The sequence below is a fragment of the Crinia signifera genome, chromosome 5 (assembly GCF_055691185.1).
Source record: "Crinia signifera chromosome 5, ASM5569118v1, whole genome shotgun sequence".
Taxonomy (NCBI): domain Eukaryota; kingdom Metazoa; phylum Chordata; class Amphibia; order Anura; family Myobatrachidae; genus Crinia; species Crinia signifera.
Genome location: NC_139221.1, coordinates 319,768,472 through 319,784,449, shown reverse-complemented (window position 1 = coordinate 319,784,449; position 15,978 = coordinate 319,768,472). Strand labels below are relative to the sequence as shown.

General features: G+C 44.1%; 1 protein-coding gene across 1 annotated transcript in view; it reads left to right on the top strand.

Moving 5' to 3' along the window:
* LOC146005827 (uncharacterized) overlaps nt 1-5,975 on the top strand; it is a 142,053-nt gene extending 136,078 nt beyond the window's left edge. Inside the window, exons 3-5 of the mRNA XM_083145255.1 lie at nt 3,902-3,917; nt 4,817-5,152; nt 5,869-5,975. Of these exons, the coding sequence (XP_083001381.1) occupies nt 3,902-3,917; nt 4,817-5,152; nt 5,869-5,975 (459 nt within the window). The remainder of the gene's footprint in view (nt 1-3,901; nt 3,918-4,816; nt 5,153-5,868) is intronic.
* Nucleotides 5,976-15,978: the final 10,003 nt, after the last annotated feature.

Sequence of the window (15,978 nt, the reverse complement as noted above, 5' to 3'; positions counted from 1 at the left end):
ACACTTGATACTGTACTGTATATATATACAATTAACTCTACGTTGTCTGTATCAGGAATCCTCGCACTACACAGTGAGTAACCGAACAGAACCCTTGCACCATCACAGGATAAGACAATGGGCCTTATTCTGGTTGGTGCGTACTTTCCCGTATACTTTCGGATGGCGTTTTTTAGCCGTCTGCGCATGCGTGGGGAACGCTATGCGCATGTGCCACGCACGGTCTACGTACTTGTTCTCACTAATACCGTACAGAAATGTGCACCGCAAACACTCGGGAAATATGGGCGTATTATGGGCGTCATTCGGAATGACACAGGGGCGTACTTTCAAAGTGGGCTAAACTGGGCGGAAACATGGGCGGACACGGGGGAGTGCACTTATTTTGGTGGGCGTGCATTCGGACAGCACACCGAATGCACGCGAACAAAAAGGGTAGAAATATGCGGTGTTCAAAAGCAAGTATTGCTTTGCGGACACCACTCGGTCATGTGCTAGGCAATCGGAACGCCTAATCAGGACGGACGCACCTCAACCAATGTCAGCTGAACACAATACAATCACCTACTTTACTCATTACTTGTTAATTACACGCTTCTCACTGCTTCAATTGGAACCATTGCAGCTTAAATGGAACATTACTAAACACACACATATATGCTGCATTTTTCACACACTTTTACACTGCAACTAATGAACACAACTTAATATTAATAATACAAATACACATGTCACTTCTACATGTATCAATTAAACCACACATTTGGGGGAAACAAAAAAACATTTATTAAATGAACTTATAAAATAAATTAGAAACCGTCACAAAATAAAAGGTAGCATACCAGCAATAAAAGTAAATAATATATAATAAATACATGTATTATAGACATACATAGCCACAGCAGAATCATTAGGAACACATCAGGTGGCTTCACAACAAAAGTATAGCACCAACACTTCAAGTACAGCACACAGTAATGGTACCCAAAACAGGGCAACAGGGGAACCAAACATGACATTTGAACCGAGGGCAAATGTGGGTACCCTCGGCACGGAATTGGACACAGGATGCTGACACACACAGCTCAATGAAAGATTTGGGAAGACATAAGGGTGGAGATTAATGCGGACACAAGTTGATTTGCGGGCACGTTTGCCCCTGGCAGGCTCCTTGCCACGTGCAGCAGCTCTTCGGCCACGGCTACGGCCATGGTCAGATGGTGGGCCAGGTAGAGCACATGCTGGGGAGGGGGTCGATTGTCTTCCCCCTCTGGCAGCAGGGAGTGATGATGGTGGTAATGCACCAGAAACGGGTGACATTAGGACCCTATTGCTGGCAACTAGCTCCACCATAAGATCATTATGGTGGAGGAGGAGTTCATTTTGCCGCAGGGCTTGATCAGACAGCACCTGCAGGCTAGCAGCAATTGACTGCTGGGTGCCAGCCATGGCCTGCTGGGCCTCAGCAATAGCCTGCAGGCTCCCAGCGATAGCCTGCTGGCTGCTGATCAAACCCTGCAACACCTCCTCGGTCCTACGCACCCGCTCTGATGCCGACTCTCCCTGCTGCTGAATATTGCCAAGCACATGCCCCCATGTGGCCAATTCAGCCGCGGACATTGGCTGCTGCTGCTGCACGGGCCTGCTACTGGGGCCAGGTGGCACAGACTCCTCAACCTCCTCAAGAGATTCTTGACCAAGCGGTGGGGATGCTGGTGAAAGAGAACATTCCAATTACCACACATTCCATGCAAAATTAGAAGCAGCTACTTATGGCATGGCAAATAATTACCTTCAAGCTAAGAAGCCATGACTTCCGCTGGGGACTCGCTGTCCATGGTGCTCACCCCCCGGACCTCCTCGACTGCAATGCAGCACTCGGCCATCTCTTCCAGGGGGGTGAGCTTCAGCTTTCCAGGCATGGGGCCAGCCCCAGAGGTGTGGCTGTGTTCCCACCGCTGGGTCAATTTCTTTTTGAGGTTCGTTTTGAAGTCGTGCAACCAGCAATCAAAGTGTACATATTAATACATGTCACTCCTCATGTTTGCTGTAGCACCCATTGCAATCTGAAACATAATACAACATGTGCCTCATGACACCAAACTTATATTATATTAATTTTGAAAAACAACCCTTAGAAGATACACTCACACTCACCCTACAATAACTATCAATTCAATGACATGGCAAACATGTCTGTGGCTCCAAGCAACGTCACCGCCCATTGACCAACTCCATCTAATATCTAATGTAAACATTACTGGACTTGTACTGCTCAAATGTAACACACATGAACTTGCCTCTTCTTAACGTGCTCCGCCTCACAAACTTGTGGAGCCACCGTATTAATCTCCGCCGTTATGTCCTCCCAGATCTTCCATCTCCTTGTGTGTGTCAACTTGTCCTGTGGACACTCGATCCAACCCCGTGCCCGGGGCACCAGGATGGCAAGCTCCTGCGGTTCGTATGCCATGTTTCTGGTGGTTGGTTCCTCTGTTGCCCGATTTCGGCCACGGCCACGACCACTGGCACCGCCACTGCCACTGGCACCGCCACTGCCACTGCCACGGCCACTGGTCGCTGTACTTGAAGTGCTGGCCAGGCTACTCTGTTGGGAAGCCACCTGCTGTGTTCCCAATGATTCTGCTGATGCTGAAGATGGACCAGCTGCCGATTGGCCTGATGTCGATGGCCCATCTGTCTGCTCTTCCACCAATGGCTGTTCTGGGTTGATGGGGACATAGGTGGTGCTGGAGTCCATCTGAGCAAATAGGTCCTGCAACTCCTGCTCTTCCTCAGATAGAGATGCAGACATGTGTGCAACAACATTGCATTTGGCAAACACACCTTTATATAGTATTTCTGTAATTGGCGTACATCAGCGACACCCTGCGTTCCGTACGGCCGCGTTCCGTACGGCCGCGTTCCGTACGGCAGCGTCAACCGTGCGGCGCATAGGCCACGCCCCTTGCTGCGGAAAAATATTTAAAAAAAACCTGGCAAACTGAGTAAGTCTGATTTAGTAGGTAAATGCAGATTTGTACACCGATGACCAAATAAAACTGAGGTCACACATGAAATGTATATGTGAATGTACATCTGTACTGTGCACTTGTTTGGTATGTAGTACAACTGACAATACCCATTCCATATGTAAATCCAGTCCACCACTTAGGCACAAGTAATCAGTGCTAGCATCCAAATCACATGTGAAAGCTCTCCAAATTCAGCCTTGATGCTAGCTACGGTACTTATGTAGTAACTGGGCTGCCGATTTTGAAATCGGGTCCATCGCATCGCATCGCACCCGACCAAATCGCATGCGATGCGATGCGATGCGATGCGATGCGATGGACCCGATTTTTCCATAGGATTCAATGTTAAAATGGACTGAGTCCATTTTAACATGGAATTCAATGGGAAAAAGGGGTCCTTTTCATACCCCTACTATCCAAGTGGGCATGGAGTTGGATATAAACCTGTGGCGAGCGTAGCGAGCCACCGAGCCCGAAGCGTGGCGAGCGTAGCGAGCCCCGCGAGGGGACACAGAATACCGTCCCCTCGCGGGGCTCGCTTCGCTCGCCACGCTTCGGGCTCGGTGGCTCGCTACGCTCGCCACAGGTTTATATCCAACTCCATGCCCACTTGGATAGTAGGGGTATGAAAAGGACTCCTTTTTCCCATTGAATTCCATGTTAAAATGGACTCAGTCCATTTTAACATTGAATCCTATGGAAAAATCGGGTCATCGCATCGCATCGCATCGCATCGCATGCGATGCGATGCGATATCGCATCGCATCGCATCTGATTGTATGCCTTAACTTAAGGCATACAATCAAAAAATCGGCAGCCCAGATACTACATAAGTACCCTAGCTACTTTTAATTTCAGCTCTCTAGTATGGCCCAGTAGAAGGTAAGTGTACACATGGCAGCATGGCCTAATTTTGGGAAAAGGTCTGGCACTATTTGCTATGTTTCAGCTGCATAGCTTTCACTATAAAAAAGCTGTTTAGTACCTTGTGGAGTTAGGTGTAAGTGGCTAGTGATGCAGACTATTTCACCTGTTGCTTATACCCATGTTTGGTGAATGTAATAGATTATATATAATGGGTTACCATCTTATTGTACAGTGTCTGTTTAGGAGATAGTAAGTAATGGCATGGTCTGCTAAACTATGCACAGGTACAGCGATGCAATGGGTTAGCCGTCTGTCCTGGCGCATACACGCTGTTACTGACAAAATGAACAATAAAGTTAATACCAAATATCACTCTGATCAACCAATGACAGGACATGATTGTTTGAATTGTGCCATTGCTAAGATGGCGGCCTATGGTAGAGCAGCACCCTTCTCTGCCGCGGAGCTGAGGGCACTGGTCTCCGTTATGGAGACCAGGCTGGGGCGTGCGGGGCCCTTCATAACAAATCGGCAGAAGCGCCTGGCGTATGCGGCTGCCCGCAGGCGCATATTCGCACGCACCCAGGTGCGCAGGACCATCGCCCAGCTGAAAAGGCGATGGTCTGATCTGAGGCGCCGGGAGCCCGAAAAGCTCCAGCAAATAAGGGCCAGCATTGCACGATGTAAGTGTTTACACATTAAATGGCCAATTGTACATTAATGCTTACATGACCTTTTTTGTCCCAATAAGGTAACCTGGTTCATCATGAGTTAACCATGACATACTCTATCTGTGTGGTACCTCATGTTAGACATGCTGTAATGTGTGTGTAATATGTCATTTTTTGGAATGCAGGATGAATGAACAATTCATGTGACTTATTTAACACTCTGCATTTTGATTTCCCTTACAGCACGTGACCGTGCAAGACGGGCCCGTGAAGAGGGCCAGGAGGAGGAGGCCCCCCCTGAAGAAGTGGCCGAGGAGGAGGCCACAGAAGTGGGAGAGGAGGAGGCCGCAGAAGTGGGAGAGGAGGAGGCCGCAGAAGTGGGAGAGGAGGAGGCCACAGAAGTGGCCGAGGAGGAGGCCATAGAAATGGCAGAGGCGGAGGCCACAGAAGTGGGCGAGAAGGAGGCCACAGAAGTGCCAGAGGAGGAGGTGGCCACTGAGTATATGGGCCAGGAGGAGGTGGCCGAGGAGTTTGTGGAAGAGGAGGAGCCATGCGAGGTGGTGGAGGAAGAAGTAATTGGTAGGTAAACATAAGGCATCATTAATAATTGGTGGTAGTACTATTTGTTAGGTACCACTGGTGAATCTAGTGTGTTTTACTCTATTATTAATAAATAAACTAAAGTGGGTTACAACAGACACACTTAGGGGTTAGAGGCCCAAGCTGCAAAGGTGGAATCTAGAGCCTCAGGTAGGTGATGCGTTTTTGTTTATGGAGGGCCTTTCTATTTGTTTGGTGTAAGGAAGCAGATTAGTGCAGCAGCTTCACCTATCTGGCAATGTGACTATGAATCTGGAAGTAAGGGGTAGAGGGACTAGGCTAGCCTTTAAATGTGGTATCCATCCATCCATGTATCCATGTATCCATCCATCCATCCATGTTTCGATCTATCATGCAGTTTAGCTATTAAGCAGTGACATGCAGGTATATATGTATGGCAAAATGTGGCATGTTGTATTGGATGTAGCTTTGTAGTAGATTGGTGAGTGTTAAGGTGAGTGTTAAGGCAGGAGATTTTTCAGTCACATATTCATTAGTGTAAGCCAGTGTGTGTGTGTGTGTGTGTGTGTGTGTGTGTGTGTGTGTGCCTATTTTTATTTTTACCAATACAAACAGTATTGGCTATGTAATTGTTTTTATGTATGAATTCTCATGCTGTAGGTACTTAAGATTTACTGTACAAGGTCAACCTGAATAGCATAATTAATGTTGTTCCCCCTTTAACATGCCCACAGATCCACAGAGGCAAGCCGACAGATTAAGAGGGGCCCTACTCAGGCTGCGGCAGCTCCTTATTGCGATGGTCGCAGAGGTGGAGGCTGTGTGTGACCTGCTTGTTTAATTTTTTTTTGTTTTTTACTATCTTGTAAATTTGTAATAAATATTTGTGTTGACAGTTCGAAGTGGTATGTGTGTTATTATTTTATTTTACAGTATAAATATAACTATAAATATATATCTTTAAATAATGGTGTTTAGTTATATAAGGTGCAAAATGTATATACATATTCATAGATAACACATGGGCGTAAAGGGGCATGAAAAAACGTTGTGCACTTAGTATGATGAAAGGGTTAATGTAAAGTGGTAGTAAAGTGTTTAATGATCAATTAGAGAAATAATAGATGACCATTAAAAACAATCCCTTTTGAATGAGGTTGGCTAATTGCATAAGCGGGTAATGGCACAGATTTGGCTCTTATGAGAATAGTGTTGTTTTGTGCGTAAATACTCCGCATCGGTGCGTACGGGCTGCTTCCCGTACTTTCTGACGCGGTAAGACCGTGCTTACGCGGTAAGGCCGTGCAGAATCTGTACGTGTCCTCCGCACACGCAGGGTTTATATGTCGTCCGTACACACGCCCTCTTCTTAAAGAGTGAGTCCGTCCGAATGCGGGGGCTCAATGGGCGTTTCTACGGACGATGTCCGCATAGCGTGGCGTGCGGCCCGCTCCGTAAGAAGTCGGGAAAGTACGCACCGATCAGAATAAGGGCCAATGTAATCTTCAACAGAACATCAACTCCTTGGTCTGGGGTCCACTTGAGAATACAAATAACATCATTAAGATCATGAGCAGAAAATTAAATAGCATAAAAAATAGCAAACAAATACCGTATGGTGAGGATGTTAAGGTAATGTTCTTGCCAAAAATGCCCTCTCTGAAAAAGTATATATATATTCAGGTGTCAGCAATGCAATAGCTGTGAAGGGTATGAGTGCCACTTCATGCACAAGAGGGAAAAGAAAAAGAAGTAAAGTGCACAGCTGTGGAGTAAGAAAGAAATGTTTGACAATAGAAAGGGTAATGTGATCACATAGCGCTATACAATAACAGGAAACTCAAAGGGTCCCTGAATTTTTTGTGCTAGGAAAATTTGACATCCACATTACAACTGTAGGATAGAAGAGCAGGAGAGAAAAGAAACAATAGCATGCTCTGTGTTTTCTGTATGAGGTAAACATTTAAGTGGACAGATGTGTCCTCAGTCACCGAGCGTTTGTACGCCATATACTGTAGTTCGAGACACTTGGATACTCAGATCCTCCACCAAGAGTAGTGATCTCGTAAAATAATTATTTCTATTAATTATCAAACATATTCTATAAATGACATCTAGGACGGGATGTATTGAAGATTGAGTTTGGCAGCTTGCAGGATGCTGGCCGAACTCTGAAGTTTTTTTTTTTAAAGGGACAATAATTTAGAAGGCAACACCATAACTTGCCCCTTTAAAAAATAGTATGAGTTTGGCCAGCAACCTGGATGGCCGCCGAACTGGGACTTCAATACATGCCATCCTCTGTGAATTCTTCAATAAGATGATCTAAAAAATATTAGTGTCCCAAAAATATATATTTTTTTTAATTATGAAATTATGTAAATAATTGCTATTTTTACCATACTCCGTATCATTTTATTAACAAATCTTCAGATTTGTCAAAAAAAAAATTATACCGAACCAGGTTTAAATAGATGTTTTGTACATAATCTGGTAAAGAAAAAAATTCTAAATTTTTGGACGATTTAGAATTTTTTTAGACAGTTAAATGGTATGGTTCTGTTGTAGAATGTTCATATTACATTTTATTACTTACAAATTATTGTTTACAAATAGGATAATGTAAGTTTTTCTATCGTAACCAACTCTACTAGATAAATTACTGTTGTTGGAGTTGCACAAACCTTGAGATACATCATTGTGTTTTGGCAAAACCACCCTCAAGTGTTTTGTTTCAGTTTCAGATTTTAGTTAAGTTCAAAATTGATAATAATCGGTAGTCATTGGCAAAAACTGGTTTAAAAAAATGCAACAGCTAAAATGATCTAATCTTTGAAATTCTAAATCCAACATTCAGATTTAAAATATGAATTCCACACAATGGCCATTATTCAGATCTGATCGCAGTACAAATTTGTATGGAAAATGGGCAAAACCATGTTCACTGCAGGTGGGGCAGATGTAACATGTGCAGAGAGAGTTACATTTGTGTGAGTTATTTTATTTCTGTGCAGGGTAAATACTGGCTGCATTATTTTTACACTGCACAGAAACAAAAATTTCAACTGAAAATGTAACTCTCTCTGCACATTTTACATATGCCCAACCACCAGTGCACATCGTTTTGCCCATTTTCCAAACAAATTTGTACTGCAATCAGATATGAATAAGGGCCACTGAGAAGATCTGAACAGGTTATTGATTTGAATCTTCTTGGGAGATCTGGACCGGGTTTAGGTTTATGTATTTTTTTCCATAAAATTCAGTTGGATTTCGATTTCTAGAGAACCTGACCAGACTTTTCTAATCACAACTGTACTTGTATGTTGTGGGTACAAAACTCTTGAAGCTTTAAACCAGATCTAGTATTTGGACACAAAGAATGTACAGCAACATTTTCATGCAAAAAAAAAAAAAAATAGGTACTTGTGTATTATCACGGCGCCCATCGCATCGCAGACCATAAGGCATGCGATGCGATGTGATGTCCCGCGATGTTCCCCAATGTCATACAACGTTAAAATTGTGTGGCATTGTATATGGCATACAATGCCTTACAATGCGATGCGATTATAAATTGTATAAGCACCCTAATGGGTGCTTACAATGTTAAATGCACCCCCACGCCACCCCCAGTATGAACGTGAACCCAAAGCGTGGCGAGCGCAGCGAGCCCGCGCAGGGCGGCGTTACACGTCCTCCGACCTTTTCATACCCCCACTATCCACATCGGCGTGGAGTTGATTTTATATAGTGTGGTGAGCGCAGCAAGCCACCGAGCCCAAAGCATGGCGAGCGCAGCGAGCCCAGCGAGGGGATGCGCATTACTTTACAGGTATACGCGCGCGCTCGCCACACTATATAAAATCAACTCCGCGCTGACGTGGATAGTGGGGGTATGAAAAGGTCGGAGGACGCATACCGCCGCCCCTCGCAGCCTCTCTACGCTGGCCGCGCTTCGGGTTCACGTTCATACTGGGGGGTGGCGTGGGGGTGCATTTAACATTGTAACATTGTAAGCACCCATTAGGGTGCTTATACAATTTAACATCGTATAGGGGGCTTACATCACATCACAGTGCATCGGGTGTATGGCATGCGATGGCATGCGATGGCATGCGATGAAAAATCGTGCGACTTAATATCGGCGGCGCCGTGATAATACACAAGTACCCAAAAATAAAAATAAAAATGTAAAGTTTACATGTAATTGTTGCAATACAGTACTTGTGAATCGATTTAAGAAAACTGCAACCTGAAACCAAACTGCAGAGATTTACACAACACATGCAAAAAAGTAGTGTAAACATTTATGGGACAACATGATTAATTCCTATATTAACCCATTTTGACAAGAGTCAAATGCAATAAATCAAGGATTCAAAATTGTACTAGTTCTGTGATTCTCTTTGTGGCAGAATGTGTGATCTCCATGTACGAAACGGAACCATCTAACAAAACATTTGCATCTTGTGATTAACGCTGTGCTCCATTTTATGTTTTTCTTTTACGGAATGCTTAAGTCTTCTGCCAATCAGTTCATGTCTACTCCAATAATGTTGCTGACTACATTTTTCCTAACGACAGTTTCCGGGAAAGCTCATTTATGTTGGGAAAATGAATTCATATGGAAATTAGGCAAATCATAACTTTGCCAGGCAATTAGCAAACGGCTTTCTCTTTGAGGATGCTGTTAAACTGAATGGTAAAAATAATCTCGAAGCAAATGGAGAAGACGAATGACCTAGAGGTATAAATTGTGATGTAAAATGTTTCCATATGTCACATTCTGAAGTATTTATAACTGATCCACATTCTCTACTTTTGTGGGGGGGTTCTAATAAAACAAAGTGAGAAAAATGAGCAAAATAATTTTTGGAAATTTTAAGTTTCTATAATTTGTAGATTTTTACAGCGGGCAATAAATTTAGATTAGGTTCAATTTACTAAATCTTATTTCCATAAAAATATCAACAAAGACACAGAGGGTACAGGTCATAGGTTTGACCCAATTAAGGTCAACAGTCAATAGGTCAACCACTATTGGTCGACAGGTTGACAAATAAAAAATGTCAACAAACCAGAGGTGGATAGGGTCAAAAGGTTGACACAAGCAATAGGTCATCATGGAAAATGTCAACATAACATTTTTCCGTTTTTTGGTGTCTATGTTGACATAGGTCAACATGGACACTGTATAAGTGTACTACGTCCCCCTTGTTTCGGGCACAATGTCTCGCTATGCTCAACACACTATTATTATCTAAATTATGTCCACTTGTGTGGTAAAGTATAAAAAACACCTTTTTAAAAAAAAAGTGAAAAACTCATGGCCTTTTTCATGTTGACCTTTCCCATGACGACAAATTGCTTGTGCCAACATTTTGACCACGTCAACCTAAGTTACTGTATGTCGACCTTTTCCTTTGTTGACCTATAGCCTGTCAACCAATAGTGGTTGACTTATTGACTGTCGACCTTATTAGTGTCAACCTGGTGACCACTTCCCAACATAGATATCTTATAATAGTGGCCAGTTAAGAATTAGGTACACCCATTGTTGGACTGGGGCATGTTGTACCTACCAGGGGGGGCCTTCATGGTGGGGAATGGGCCCATGATTCGGGTAGATGCCCATGCAGTGGTAGGGGCCTATGCTTGTGTAGCGAACCACCAGAAGGGGTGTGGTAGGCAACCATAAAGGCTTGGCTAACCAATAGAGAGAGCATGATCTGGCCCTTGATAAATATAAACAGTATATCGTAAATACTGATATTACACCCATGATAATGTACCAGGGCAATAACAGGAATACACTATAGAAAATATGCCATACTGTCGTCCTGTGCAGTATTTAATTAGTATACAGTCTGCATGATCTCTAGAGGAGGAGGTTGGTCAAGGGTAATGGTTCCCACCTGGACTTTCTACTTTAAACTTGTAGGCCAATCCAACCCTGGGTGCACCCATGGGAAAGAGTGACAGAAATCATAAACGTCATACTTTATGCATTACTTAAGGTGCCCATGCATGGTTAGATTGTAAGAACAATCCAATCCGTCACACAATTTCCCCTGAAATCCAGAACACTCCTGGTCAAACACTATCAAGCGCACACACAGAACGATTGAGTAAATGATCAGAGGATTAGATGGGTCGTTGAAGGTCTGCAACATCATCATCACATCGTTCACTATGACTATACACAGAACGATGTGTGCCAAATCCTCAGCTCATTCATCTTTCAGTATGATTTCTCGACAGTCAAAATACCAACATGTTCAAAAAGCCGACATTCATTGTACTGAAATGTTCAACATGCCGACACGGTCACGTGACATTTAAAATGTCGACATGTCAAAAAGCCAACATGTATTTTTTGCGTGTGTTTGTCTCTGTCGACATAGGCCAACATGGACACCATATAAGTATACTGCGTCCACGGCAGGGTGCCTCGCTCCGTTGGCACACTGTTATAATCTAACTCTGTGCCCACTTAGATAGCGAAGTCAGCTTCAAAGATAAAATCATGAAAAATGCATGTAAACTTCTTTGATATGTCGACATTTTAAATGTCGCTATTTTGACCATGTCGGCATTTTGACCATCAGCATAATGAATGTCGGCCTTTAGAACGTGTCATGGTTTGGACTGTCTGCATCCCCTTTCTGCATGTTGATGGGATCAGCGGGCTTGATGAACGACCGGCGGGTACGTGCATTGGAACGTGATCATGCCCACAAACGGAACGTTTTTAAACTATTGGTCGTTCCAATTGGCCGAAAATGGCCATATTGTTTAAAATAACTTTCCGTGTGTGGGCAGCTCTACAGCTTTATATGGATCCGATATGTAATGCCGGCGGTCGGAATCCCGGCAGTCGGAATCCCGACACTGGAATCCCGACCGCCGAAATCCCGACATGGGGGGGGCGTGGAGCGCCCCCCCTTGCGGGCTCGCTGCGCTCGCCACCAGGCGGGCCCAGTGCCTCGCTACGCTCGGCACGCTATTTTATTCTCCCTCTATGGGTGTCGTGGACACCCACGGAGGGAGAAAGTTTCGGGATTTCGACGGTCGGGATTCCAGTGTCGGGATTCCGACCGCCGGGATCCCGACCGCCGGCAAATTGACTGCATCCCCTTTATATATTGCTGAATCTACAGTATATTTCTCCAGTATTGTAATACAATGACAATAATATAATTACCTCCAATGAATACCCCACTAATTCTCCTGATTGTGTACATACGCTCACTATAATGTATACGTGAATATTTTATATCGGAGGCAAATAAGGAGAGTTTGTATAGAGAACTGGTCAGCTTCTAGGTTCTTGATTTATACTCTCATGATTGATGAGACTTTTATACCTGCTGGAGACATTTGTGCTTCATGTTTGATTGACCCCTATACCTGTTGTAGATGTTTGTGCTGCTTTTGAGACTCATCAGAATAAAGTGCAACTGTTCAGCGTGTGATCGTACTCTCACGCACAATTTCCTTTGTGCTTATAAGTTATACCCGTGCATGTATTTTAGACTCTCTTATGTCCAGTGTTGCTGTGCAGAGTGCAACGATATATGGAAATGTCATTTACCACGGGGTTTTTGATTGCGGTATAAAAACTAGAAAATCAATGATTTTGGACAACAGTTTGCAAGTTCATCAGACTTGCGGGAAGCCGGACGAATGCAGAATTTTTTTTTTAAAGAGGCATCTACAAGGAAAAACCATGCTTTGTATATGATTGACCACTTCAAAAGAAGTCAGCGTTTGTCTAGCATCCTGAACTCGAACTTCCTTACATCCAACCCTATATCTCACCCTATATCTGCATGCCCCTACCATACACTCTTTGGAAGAGATTTATAGTTACATGTATTTATCTAGTCCAGTGTTTTGAATGATGGGTTACATAATCAGTATGGGAGCGTCACCAGTGACAGAAAGAACCGATAGGTGTCTCCATTTTACACATGATCCCAAACAGGTGTCCACATCAATCATGGAATAGGATAATGGATACTTGAATAAGCTATTTTGGACACTTTTTAGATAGAATATTGAGGAATTTCACCTCAGATAATGTCTATCATTCTATAGTATAAACCAAAGTCCCTATTGCCTGTCTGTCTGTCTTTCTGAAAGCGCTAATCTCGGGAACCGCTTGGCAAATTTTTATTTGGTTTTCAGTATAAGGTAGTGGAGTTCTCCTGGAAGGTTTACGTATATTCAGCATCGCCCTATACCGTATGGGAGCCAAGTACAATGAGTTCATCATAATCAACCAATCAACATGCACCATGCAAATGGAGTGCCAGTCATCACAGCTGGGCTCCACGTCCATTTGCACAGCAAGCAGTACAGATGAGAGGCTGGCCAGGATCTGGTATCATTTTAGGGGCATGGCCTAATTGCAGGAGGTGTAGTTATTCCCCCCTTAACAAAAGTTTTGCAGGGGGAGCCAGAGAGACCTCTCTGCCAGGGGCATCTCTGACTTCGTGCTGCTGCAGGCCTGGTAAGGATGGGATTGGGTGAGGCAGACCTGGCCCCCACGGGCCACTCCATCAGTCCTGGGCCTGGGTAATTAGTAAACGCCCCCTCCCCTCTAGGCATCCCGGTGGTCAAAATCCTGACGCCGGAATCCCGACAAGGGGGGGGGGCGTGGTTGGCGCTCCTTGCGTGCTCGCTGCACTCAGCGCACTAATTTATTCTCCCTCTATGGGTGTTGTGGACACCCATAGAAGGACAAAGTACCTGCCTCCATCTGGCTGACCATCGACTGGTTTTTACACTGGCAGGCTCAGAGTAGGGAGAAACTTACTCGGCGCTGTGATGGAAAAATACATATCCGGTCTGGAGCTAACATCACACACCCTCCCGTGAAGCACTCAGACACACCTAGTGTTTTACTGGACACTCCCAGTGTTTTCCTAGGCACGCCTTTGTTTTACTTAGCACTCCCACTAAATGTGCAGTTTTATACCCCTGAAGCTTATTTCCTTATATCACCTTGTGAACAGCGTGTGTATACAAACCGTATCAGGATGTCATCGCAGGATGGGCTCGCTTATGCATAATCGGCCTACAGACAAGAAGTGGACCGATTGGCCCGGTGGTGCAGCAGCAACCATCTAGAGCTCAACCCACTCAAAACCATTGAGATGGTAGTGGACTTTGGGAAGAAGGCGATTGGTGTTCCTCCGCTAACAGTTGCTGACAGTGTGGTGTTGCTAGTGGACACTTCAAGTTCCTAGGAACCACAATCTCCCGGGACCTTAAATGGGGACCCAACACTGATACTTTTGTTAGAAAAGCGCAGCAGAGGCTATTCTTCCTTAGACAACTGAGGAAGTTCAACATCCCACAGAAGCTTCTGCTCCTCTTCTACTCCGCAGTTGTGGAGTCTGTACTGTGTTCCTCAATACTGGTCTGGTATGGCTCCACCAGCGAGAGAGACAAATGCAGACTCCAAAAGGTAGTCAAAACTGCTGAGAAGATCATCGGCTTGGACCTTCCCTCTGTCCAGGACCTGTACCTGTACAGAGCAAAAAAGTGAACAACGAAGTTAGTCAAGGACCAACTACATCCTGGCCATGGCTTGTTTAACCTGCTGCCATCAGACAGACGCTACAGGGCAATTCCGAACAGGTCCACCAGATGCCTAAAAAGTTTCTTTCCTCAAGCGGTTCACCTGATGACACATGAACTCATGAACACCTCACTGTCTAGTCGCGCCATAACCCTTTGCACATACTGTAATCTAACGCAATGTCCCCTCGGAATAGCTTTCTATATGACTGTACACGTTCCCCCACCTGTTTATATTGTTTATACTGTACGCTGTTTACTTGTTACCCACCTGGCTGCTGCACAGCAAACCGAAAACAAATTCCAAGTATGCGCAAGTATACCTAGCCAATAAAGCTGATTCTGATTCTGAACTGTACACATGCACAGTCTATTGATAATTGTCCAGCCATGCATTCAGGTTTGAATTACCCCCCCATACATGAATATATACAGTATGTAGCTACAAAAGGAATAATACACAAAATTCAGCAAAAGGTATGAAATGATGGGAGAGGTCTAAGTCAAGCCTTGTGTTTCGCATCAACTGGCGCAAAAATAATAGGTCTAAAAAGAACACATCCGTTTTGTATTCCCTTATTCTAAGTCAATGCAATATTTAGATTCATCATGGAGCAGTCACATTTGCATAGTACTCGTGAATCCAGTGCCTGACATTGATTGATGGGTTAATCATCGTTTACTCAATCCCATTGTTTTGGAGAACACCGGAGACAAGGTCCAACAATAAACGACAATCAGATGTGGCTTCAATGCCAACTCTTAATAATTCTGGCCACTGTCCAGTATTCTTCTGCCAATATTCCATCTGGTCGCAATCTGCAGGAAATGCTGTAGGACAGATCAGCGACTACCCCTATTTCATGCCCACAGGGCACAGAACCAGGCCTTCGTCACTGTCTGCATAATTACTGTAAACACAGATTTTTCTTTTGCTTCTTGATAGATTTTCTCCTTACCTTGGAGGGAATACTGTTGACAGTTTGCAGAATGTCATTATTACACCTGACGGAGGTTGTTGTGAACACACTGACGCCTGGTTCGTTTTCTGACACATTTTCTTTTCTTTCTGGATGAATGATTGAAGAGTTTATACACTGTAAGCATTTCTTGGAAATCTACAAACACCTACTTCCTTTCTGTTTCCGCAAGCAAATTAACCCAATTTTCACTTGTAATGTTGTAAAACATATATACTAGTTGGTATAATAACTTGCCTCTCTATCTCTATATCAAGAAAGCTAGGGGGAAAT